This window comes from Astyanax mexicanus, chromosome 23 (assembly GCF_023375975.1).
Source record: "Astyanax mexicanus isolate ESR-SI-001 chromosome 23, AstMex3_surface, whole genome shotgun sequence".
In the NCBI taxonomy this organism is placed as follows: domain Eukaryota; kingdom Metazoa; phylum Chordata; class Actinopteri; order Characiformes; family Acestrorhamphidae; genus Astyanax; species Astyanax mexicanus.
Genome location: NC_064430.1, coordinates 26,713,304 through 26,724,135, shown reverse-complemented (window position 1 = coordinate 26,724,135; position 10,832 = coordinate 26,713,304). Strand labels below are relative to the sequence as shown.

At 40.7% G+C, this 10,832-nt stretch overlaps 1 protein-coding gene across 1 annotated transcript; it reads left to right on the top strand.

The window, feature by feature from the left end:
* The first annotated feature begins 2,146 nt into the window (after nucleotides 1–2,146).
* On the top strand, nucleotides 2,147–4,730 carry LOC125787124 (piggyBac transposable element-derived protein 2-like). The gene is made up of 3 exons (XM_049470890.1): nucleotides 2,147–2,185; nucleotides 3,124–4,523; nucleotides 4,658–4,730. Exons 1-3 carry the CDS (start codon nucleotides 2,147–2,149, stop codon nucleotides 4,728–4,730), a joined length of 1,512 nt encoding a protein of 503 aa, XP_049326847.1.
* The last annotated feature ends 6,102 nt before the right edge of the window (nucleotides 4,731–10,832 follow it).

Sequence of the window (10,832 nt, the reverse complement as noted above, 5' to 3'; positions counted from 1 at the left end):
TTGACTTTTGACACTGGTTTGGTAAGTACATCAGCTACCATGTCTGCAGTAGGACAGTAAACAACATTAATCTTCCCCTCTGTGTGTGCAGACCGTACAAAGTGATATTTTATATCCACATGCTTGCTTCTCTGTCTACATACTGGGTTCTTGGATAACGCTATCGCCCCCTGGTTGTCCTCATAGATATTGACTGGTAAATGCTGGTTACTACCATCCATCCCTTTTAGTAGCTGAACAAGATACATGCTCTCCTGAGTAGCGGCTGCTAGAGCCATGTATTCTGCTTCACAGCTAGATAGCGCCACTGTTGGCTGCTTCCTGCTCTTCCATGATATTACTGCACCAGTCTCAGTTAAGCTGAAACAATATCCAGTGGTGCTTCTCCTGTCATTTTTGTCAGCTGCCCAATCAGCATCACTATACCCCTCAAGCTGTAAGCTTTTCTCACATTTTCGGTAGTTTAATTTCTGATCCAGAGTACCTTTTAAGTACCTCAGTAAGTGTTTTGCAGCAGTCCAATGCTGTTGGTTTGGTTCTGCCAAGTGTTGTGATAGCTTACTAACTATCCAACTCAAGTCGGGTCTAGTGCATGTCATGATGTATATCAAGCTACCCACTATTTCTCTGTACCCTGTTGGATCAATTACATTTCCATCATTGCCAAAATGTAATTTCTGCTCAGATGGGGTAGATCTCGGTTTGCATTCAGGCATTCCAAATCTGGCTAACATTTTCTCAATGTGTCTCTTTTGTGTCATTTTGATTTCTCCATCACTGTAGTTAAAATCAATACCTAGAAAGTGTTTAAGTGGACCCATATCCTTCATCTTAAACCTTTTCTTCAGTATTTCTTTCACATCTCTCAGTATGGTGTTTTCACTAGCTGCTATGATTAAATCATCAACCCACACTAACAGTATGACTTTCTCATTCCCAGATTCTCTGGTGTAGACACAGTGGTCAGCATCATTTTGCACAAAACCATTCCCTGTAAGGTGATCATGCAGTAACATATTCCAGTTGCGACCGGACTGTTTTAACCCATACAATGACTTGTTGAGTTTACACACAAGATGTTCACCTGTTTTTGACATAACCTCAAAACCTTCCGGTTGCTCCATGTATACCTCACAGTCCATGGGAGCATGTAAGTAAGCAGTCTTTACATCCATTTGGTGAAGGATAAGATCCTCCTGCACAGCTACCTGCATCAATGCTCGGACAGAGGTCATGTTGGCAGTGGGTGAAAATGTCTCTTTATAGTCAATCCCTTCTACCTGACCGTACCCCTTTGCTACATATCTGGCTTTACAAGTCTCAGATCCATTTGGGCTTTCTTTCATTGCATATACCCAGCGACCTCCCACTGCTTGTTTACCCTGTGGCAGTGGTGTCAGAGTGAAAGTTTCATTCTCAGTTAAAGACTGCATCTCTTCTTTCATCGCATCACCCCATAATTTAGATTTTTCTGAACTCATTGCCTCACTAAACGTTTTAGGAACACCATAGGTCACTCTGTAGAAATAATCTACATTTTCTGTTTCATCATCACAGTCAGCTTTGCACTGGTAATCTTTCAGGTATTCTGGGGCCTTTCTCTCCCTCACAGGATACCTCCTTTCTACCTGCTCTTTCTCTGTACCATCTGCCTGGGTTGGACCTACTTCAGTCGTCTCCGTACAAGGCTCTCTAGTCCCTTCAGACTGTTCCTGACCCTGGCTCACTACCTTTGGTGTATCATCTCCATAGCTCTCTAAGTCATCCTCCATATCATAACTGGTCTGTGTCTGGCTATCTGCGCTGCCTTTAGTGATTGTTTTCACAAGCCTATGTTTTAGGACTTTTCCTGTCTCCGGGTAGTAGATGTTGTAAGCTGGGCTATACTTATCATAGCCGACAAAGATCCCTTTGTCACACCTAGCATCCAGCTTCTTTTTGTCCTGCTTATATGTGTAACATTCAGATCCGAATACCTTCATGTTAGACAGGTTGGGTGTTTTCCCTGTGAAAACACGGTAAGGTGTCTGCTCTAGACGCTTACTGTAACACCTGTTTCGAATCTGAGCTGCAGTTTGCACTGCATATGTCCACAACTGCTTTGTGAGGTTACTCTCCAACAGCATGCATCGTGCCATCTCAAATAATGTTCTCCATCCCCTTTCGGCAGTTCCATTCTGATGAGGTGAGTAGGGTGCACTTGTCTCGTGCCTTATCCCATTACTCCTAAGTAAGGACTGGAACTCCTGTCCGGTAAATTCTGTTCCGTTGTCAGACCTTATACACTTAATTTTCCCATAGGGAGCTACGTCTGCTATGAATTTCTCTGTAGCTTGCGCTGCATAGCTTTTTGCCTTTAGAAAATATGGAAAAATCATCCCGCTGTAATCATCAGTAAATGCTATTGCATACTTGTACCCATTTTTATCTGCTGGTTCTATGGGGCCGCATAAGTCTGTGTGCACTAGCTCAAGTATGCATGTAGCTTTTGCATCTGCCTGTCTGTTTCTGCTTTGTGTGAATTTGCCCTGTGTGCATATTTCACAGTTTTGTTTTGACTTATCATTTTTGCCCTTAACCCTTTCATGCATAGAGGTCATTACAGTGTACAGCTGTTTAAAAGTGTTTTTTCTCTATAAATGTTTGCAATTTTGGGCACTGCTGCATATAGTCCACTCTAGTGAAGGCTATTGCATCATCCTATACAAAAAAATCCCATTGGCTGGTCATTGCAATGGGAAAAAGTAGTCAGTGAAACCAAGATGGATGACAGGCAGGGAGAAAGACCAAACACCTCGGCTATTTCTGTTTCTACCTTCTATAAAAAGCTACCATTGCAGGTAAAAAATATATAATTAAGTCAAGTAACATCTAAGGTGACATATTATGTACAGATTTTCAATTTTTTTATTTTATATTTGGAGGAAATGCGGCTTAATCATGTGTCCACTCAGTTGTACATCATGCATCACTAGCTATGTTTCAACTTCAATGTAATGTCAATTACTACCAATGTTGTTCTTAAAATAATTCATATCATTTAATGTTTTGGCTGTAAATCAACTTCTTTATGTTTTTATAATGTAATTTGATTTTTTTTCTTTAAATCCTTATATTTTGTAGAGCTCAAAAAAACAGGCATACAGGGTAATAGAGGAGTTTCCAGACTCAAGTGAGGAAGACTGTGCTTCTGGTAGCAGTGATGAGGAATGGCTGCCAGTACAGACAGGTGCAAGCAGAGAAGTAGGGTCAAGCAGTGGTAGTGAAGTTGAGGAGTCTGTAAATGTTGCTGAGGGAGTTGAGACTGAGGAAGGAGATGAAGCTGATGAGGGAGATGAGGCTGTTCAACCTGAGGGACCACCTTCCAGGGCTCAGGGGAAAAAAGCAAAAGAAAAGAGTGTCAGAAATATCTGGAGAGCTAAGGATAACCAGTTTGAGGGAGACCTGCCTCCTTTCTTAGGGGAGAGCAAGATGAATGTTGAGGGAGCAGATCCAATAGATTTCTTCATGCATCTTTTCACCCAGGATATGATCAATGACATTGTGCACAATACAAACCTGTACGCTGTCCAGAAAGGAAAAGACAAGCTGGCATTGACCTCAGAGGAGTTCAAAACATTTCTTGGAATTAATATGGTAATGTCATATGTCAGATATCCTAGATCCAGAATGTACTGGTCATCAGAGACAGGACTTCGTCTTGAACTGATAGCTGATGCAATGCCAGTGAACAGATTCGAGCAAATTCTTAGGTACATGCACTTTGTTGACAACTACTCACTGGACCCCAAAAATGCTGACAGGTTTGTCAAAATCAGACCAGTTTTGGATGCACTCAAGGAAACCTTCCAGTCAGCACTTGACCCAGAAGAATTTCAGTCTGTCGATGAGATGATGATTCCCTACAAGGGACGCCTGTCTATCAAACAATATGTCCCCAAAAAACCCAAGCCCTGGGGAATTAAAGTGTGGGTCCGAGCAGGATCCTCTGGGTACATGTACAACTTTGAACCCTATCAAGGTCCAGCTGGAGGACGAGGTGAGATCAGTCAGCTGGGAATGGCTGGAGATGTAGTCATGCGCCTTTGTCAAGACATTCAGGACAAGAACCACAAGGTGTTCTTTGACAATTTCTTTTGCACTATTCCCCTCCTTCAGGCACTGGAACACCAAGGGATCTATGGCACTGGCACATGTAGAAGCAACAGGCTCCATGGAGCTCAAGAAAAGCTGAAAAAAGAAAAGCAAATGAAGCAAGAAGGAAGAGGATCTGTCTCTGTCGTGACCAATGCTCAAAACATCACTATCACACGCTGGTTGGATAGTTCAGTTATTCACATGGCCTCTTCCTGCACTGGCCTGTCCCCAACAGATGTGGCACAGAGATGGAGCAAAAAAGAAAAGCGAATGCTCAACATCCAAAGGCCATTTTCCGTGAAGTTGTACAATCAGCATATGGGTGGAGTAGATCTCATGGATCAATGTGTTGCCATGTATCCCCACCGACGCAGAAACAAACGGTGGTACATCAGAGTGTTCTTTCACTTCCTTGATGTCACAACTGTGAATGCCTGGCTCCTTTATAGAATGTCTGGAAATGAAGCAAAGGATCTGCTGCACTTCAAGGCGTCAATAGCTCGTGCTCTTATCAATGCAGGATCCGTGAAGATACACACCAGAGGAAGACCCAGTGCTACTCCACCACCGGCAAAACGGAGAGCAGTGTCTAAGGCCCCCCCCCGAGATCCGGTATGCCCATGGAAACCACTGGCCCCAGCTCAAGGAAACAAAAAATGCCAGCAGATGCCAAGATGCAGCATGCACACGAAGAACCAAGTACATCTGCATGCAGTGTCTTGTAGCTTTATGCCCTGGATGCTTTGGCAACTATCATAGAAAATAGTCTCAGAAATGAGCAACAAGCATGATTTGACAGAAAATATGACACATGCTATCAGATACTATGAGATGATATGTTCAATTTAGAGACTTAACAGTTCAGAGACTTGCCAAGAATACAGTATGATAAATACCAGTTACAGTCAAGAATATACAAGGTTCCGCAGTTCAGAGACTGTTACTTGTGTCACACTATCCTCCTCAGTTTAGAGGAACCACCATTTCAACAGAATGTCACATTACAACTGTATAACTAAATTACAAATATGCCTATATAACTACCAAGTTATTACATTGATGATTTTTTTTTTACAATAAAAAATGCATGAAGTACATTTGAGTGGACAGATAAATATTTCTTTACTGAATAAAGATAAAAACTTTTTTTTTTTCAAAACTTGTTTTACATCCCTAAGGATGTATAAAAACACGTAGTAAAAAAATCCTGACTGAATTTTTTATAATTCATGCATGAGAGGGTTAATAGACATCCCTTCAACAACATTCTCCAGCTTTACAATGTCATCAAAGTTACAATGGCCTAGTATTCTGTGCCATGTTTGTATATCATGACAACCATACACTTCATCACTCTCAACACTCTCAACTGTGCTAAGGTAATACAGCCTACCGTACACATCCATTTTGAATTTTGTACCGTCCCTGTTGACTAGCCAGTCATCACCGTCTTTGAAATGGACCTCTGCACCGTTGCCTGTTGCTGCCTTGACAGAAAAAATGTTCTGTGGGAACGATGGAATGTAGAGCGCCTGCTTGAGTTTCGTTTTCACTCGTCGTCCCTCGCTGTCCAGCAAGTAGACCTCGGCGTCTCCCCTCATCTTCGCCATTCCGCTCACCTTGGTTCCGTCGGCCAGCTCGATCATATGATCCTCGGGTCTGAAGTTCTTGTCCACCGTTTTGAACTTGGTGGCATCATTGATCATATGCGATGTGGCGCCGCAGTCAACCATGAGCCCTTTCTTCTTTTCTTTTCTTCTTGCAAGTGACAGTCACTCATCTTAAAGAAAAATGACGACTGCGTATCTGTCTGTTCATCAGCTTTCTTGATTTGGTCACGACCTCGGCCGCGTCCACGACCGCGCCCTTTTCCTCGCTGTGGTGTGTCCCATGTTCGATCATCTCTCCTCTGCTGCACGTCGTTGGGGCATGCCCGGGCCATGTGCCCTCTTTTCCCGCACGCGTAACACTCCATGTCAGCCAAGTCCACTCTCTTCCCCCGGCCTCTCCCGCGTGCTTTCGTCGCCCCGCTTGTTCTCATCACGTTGTCCTCAGTCACGTCTCCTCTCCCATATTTCTCTGTACTTTCATAGCTGCGCAGTTTACTTTTAAACTCACCAAACATCACGACTTCATTTGTCTGTGTAACGTGCACAACGAACGGTTTGTAGGACTCGGGTAGCCCTTTCACTACCATTGCAATCATAAGTCCATCACTAATTTGTTCGTCTGCTCTCCTTAATGACGTGAAAATAGTCTCTGCTCGAATTATGTAGTCGGTAACTGTCTCATCGCTAGCTTTGCAGAGTGAGGACAGTTCACAGTATAGACTCACGACTCGTGGCTTGTCCTTGCCAACGTAATGCTTTCGCAGAATCGCCAATGCCTTTCTTCCGTCTCGTTCCGCTTCTCTCATTACCAACGATAAACTTTTGTTGTCCAACACTTGCACAAGTTCCGCATACGCCTCACCATTCTTTGCCTCATCTTCGGCGAGAGCTCCTTCATCCCCCGCATCGATATCAGGCGTCTCCGTGATGGTCTCCCTGAGACTACGGAGTTCCATGTGAGCGAGGAACCTTGCTTCCCAAAGTTCATAATTTTTCTCTTCACCGTCGAATAAAAGTCTGCTCCACCTGTGGCCTAAGTGACTGGGCCCATAACCTGTGGGGATACTCATCGTCCCTGTTCAGCAGCACTCGCTTTTTTCTTAGGGCACACAGTAAACAGCTTTAGCGACTCGATTGGCTAAGAGAAACACACGACAACCATCTTCTCTGTTGGCTGGCACAACCTCAACTGACTCAGCCGTTTATTCAAAAAAAAACCACACAGCATAAGGGTGGTACGCATGGGCGTATACATGGGCACTGACGTCATCACGTCATACATGTCTAATTGGATGCTGGTAAACATGGCTTTGCCCTAATAACAAATATGCTTAACATTATGAATTGCAGGACACAGCTGGAGCCAAAGGGTTTGAGAAAAGCTGAATAACAAGCAGAAAAAAATCTTAAGAACAGCTAAAGAACAGCTGGAAAGACACCAGGCAAATGTATGGTGAACAAAATACAGCTGTTGTATTGAATGGAAGCAGTATAGGTTATCATTAAATTAACAAGTGCCATATTTATAGCTCTGTAAAGAAAAAAAAAACAAGAGGTCACTTAAAAAATATGAATTTCTTTGATTTTACCAAATTGAAAACCTCTGGAATATAATCGAGAGGAAGATGGATGATCACAAGCCATCAAACCAAGCTGAACTGCTTGTTTATTGAATATTTTGCACCAAAAGCAGTGTGTAAGACTGGTGGAGGAGAACATGATGCCAAGATGCATGAAAACTGTGATTAAAAACCAGGGTTATTCCACTAAATATTGATTTCTGAACTCTTAAAACTTTATGAATATGAACTTGATTTCTTTGCATTATTTGAGGTCTGAAAGCTCTGTATCTTTTTGTTATTTATTTTATTGTTATATATTTATATTATTATTATACCTCTCTGGAAATTAATTATTTAAACTACGGACAGCATTTCTCCCAAATTCTAAAATAAAAAAAGGTTATTATTATTATTATTATTATTATTATTATTATTATTATTATTATATGTCCATTTAATTCATTGATGATTGGTTTTGTGTGTTTGTTGTGTGCTCTGTTTGGGCTGCTTCGGGAGGCTGAGGGTGAAATGCTGCCAAATGACAGAAACCTTCCTCAGAGAAAGGGCAAACGTCATTTACCATTTACACACTTCCTGTGATAACCAGCGTCCAGCCTGACCGCCGACTTCTACTATAAACCCGGTTTCTGCTGTTCTGGATTCTGACACTGAGTCAACACATACTGTTAAAGCAGCTGTGAAGGTTTCTGAGGACATTTCTGCTCTTGTTTAGGGACGACCACAAGTAAACACGTTACCGCCCAGTAAAACTGTTTACCCAAATCATTTACTGCACTGCAAATCATTTATCCTTCATCAGAAACTGAAAGGATTTACTGCCTGAACTGAACAGACTTATTTCAAAAATCTGAAGTCCCAGATCCCTAAAATTGTTACTTTAAAGGTGAAGAACAAAATTTATTTTAATTGATTGAGAATAACAGGAAACAGCTGGAAGCAAATTAATTGAGCACAGAATCTGAAGAGCTAGAGAACAGCAGAAGAATAATGTATTAGGCAGAAGGAAGGTGAATACAGAAATCAGTTATTTTAATTTGAGAAAAGATGGAGAAAAGCAAAAGAGTAACCAGAGAAAAACTGGAGAAAAATAGATGACTAATTAGTGAAAAGCTGGGGAAAAGCAAAAGAGTAAACATATAAAAAGCTGGAGAACAGAATAAGAACAACAAGCAAAAAGCTGGAGAACAGCAATGGAATAACCAGAGACAAACTGGAGAAAAATAGATTAATAATTAGTGAAAAGCTGGAGAAGAGCAAAAAAATAACCAGAGAAAAAGCTGAAGAAGAGCAAAAGAATAGCCAGAGAAAAAGCTGGAGAACAGCAAATGACTAATCAGAGAAAAACTGGGGGAAATCAGAAGAACAACAAGAGAAAAGTAGGAGAACAGCTAAGGAACAACCAGAGAAAAGCTATATAAAAGAAGAAGAAGAACCAGAATAAAGCTAGAGAACTGGGCAAAAATAACAAAAGAAAAGCTGGAAAAGAGAAAGAGAAAATTAGAGAAAATTTAGAAGAATAATTTGAAAAAAGCTGGAGAAAAGCAAAAGAGTATCCAGAAAAAAAAAAAAAAAAAAAAAAAAAAAACTAGAGAACAGAAAAAATAGCAAGAGGAAAACTGGAGAACAGCAAATGACTAATCAGAGAAAAACTGGAGAAAATCAGAAGTACAAGAGAAAAGTAAGAGAACAGCTAAGGAACAACCAGAGGAAAGCTAGATAAAATCAGAAGAGTAACCAGAATAAATCGAGAGAACTGGGCAAAAATAACAAGAGAAAAACTGGAAAAAAAAATAAAATAAAAAATGGAGAATAATATGTGAATAATTTGAGAAAATCTGGAGGAAAGCAAAAGAGTAACCAGAAAAAAAAAAACAAACAAAAAAAAAAACTAGAGAACAGATAAAGAATAAGAAGAAAAAAGGCTGGAGAACAGCACAGGAATAATAAGAGAAAAGCTGGAGAACAGCAAAAAAAAAAAACAGAGAAAAGCTGGAGAGCAGCAAATAAATAATTGGATAACCAGAAAAAAGCTGCAGCAAATCAGAAGAATAATTCGAGAAAAGCTGGTGAACAGCAAAAGAAAAAACAGAGAAAATCTGGAGAACAGCGAAAGAGTAACTACAGAAAAGCAGCAAACCAATTTGAAAGTAAACAGTTGAACGGCTTAAGAACAAAATGTGAATACAATTGCTGAAGAACAGCAGAAAAATAACCCAAAGAAGCCAAAGAACAGTTGGGTAACAGTGATGAAATAAGTGAAGAATTAAGAGAAAATTTCTACCATATTGGGCACGTGGAAAGTGTGGAATATATAAATGATTTGGAACATATATATAGCAACAGTTGCTTCTCTAATTTAAGGTACATTTTTCACACCGGAGAAGATCTGAAAGAGCTCAGGTCCTGAGTTAAACTTAAAACAGCTTAACATGACGATACACAGGGCGAAACAGTGCGGAAAAATCGCGTCTGGAACGTCACGGTCCAGCCATTTAAATGTCACTCATGTCTCGCTCACATTAAACCTCCACAGCCTGACAGGAAGCTCAGGTAATGCGCTTATATGTTTAAGCTGTATTCTTGGAAACAGAACTGGATCAAAAGTGTCTGGGTTGGCTGTCAAGCGTAATCAGACGGGTTTAACACTTTCAGACCTGAATCACATTCCATTTCCAATGCTGTTTCTGTATCTAATGTGCTTAAAACATGAAATTTTGTTTATGTTTATTGCAGTGGACTCACTTGTTTAACATTATTTTATTGTATATAACTTCCACAACTCATTATTTAAAAAATTGTTCCTAAAGCAGAAAAACTCAAAAAAAAAAAAAAATAATGGGGAAAAAGTGTTTACACTGCCACATTAGCTGGGATGCTGCCATGCTACACTTTTTTCATTGTGCAGATTTGAATGTTTTTAATGCTGTGGGTGGACCTAAATCTGCTGTTCTATTGGGTAATAAATGTCTATTCAAATAGAATATTGGGCCTTATCTATGTTAAGGGCTAGAATATGCAAGAAAGAAGAAAAAACACATCATGTCCATTAAAATGGACGCAGGGTCTGAAAGGGTTAATGAGACAGACACCAGCACCTCCGGAGATGAGCATTCGGATGCCCTTCTGCTGGAACAGAGGCTATATAGGAATAAGAAGGTGTGAATCTAAGGGCATTTTTAAAGCCTTTAATTCCAGCCCCATCCCAATTTGGAATGTTTGGTGGAGTGTGAAAGCTGTTTTGAAGCCCACAAGTGGTCCAGAGTAGCGATCTTTTGTCTGGTATTTGCTTCAAGTGGACTCTAGTGTGATTGGTTCGCTTTAGGTGTGGATACTATCTGCTCCCTTTGCCATGTCTGGGGTTACATGACTGGATCCTTTTGTAAAATGATGCTTCCACTTATCATTTTACTTGAAGAACACTTGTCTGCATGGAGAATTAGCAACATAAAAGAACTAATTATACCTGAATGGCTAGTAGTTTGAAGGAGCTGCTACATGGTGA

What these genes read in the sequence shown, in the direction of transcription:
- LOC125787124 (XM_049470890.1), top strand. Translation starts at nt 2,147, where the DNA reads ATGTTCTCCATCCCCTTTCGGCAGTTCCATTCTGATGAG. An exon ending in GGCAGTTCCATTCTGATGAG is followed by an intron (nt 2,186 to 3,123) that starts GTGAGTAGGGTG and finishes TATATTTTGTAG; the next exon opens with AGCTCAAAAAAACAGGCATA. An exon ending in CGACGCAGAAACAAACGGTG is followed by an intron (nt 4,524 to 4,657) that starts GTACATCAGAGT and finishes TTATCAATGCAG; the next exon opens with GATCCGTGAAGATACACACC.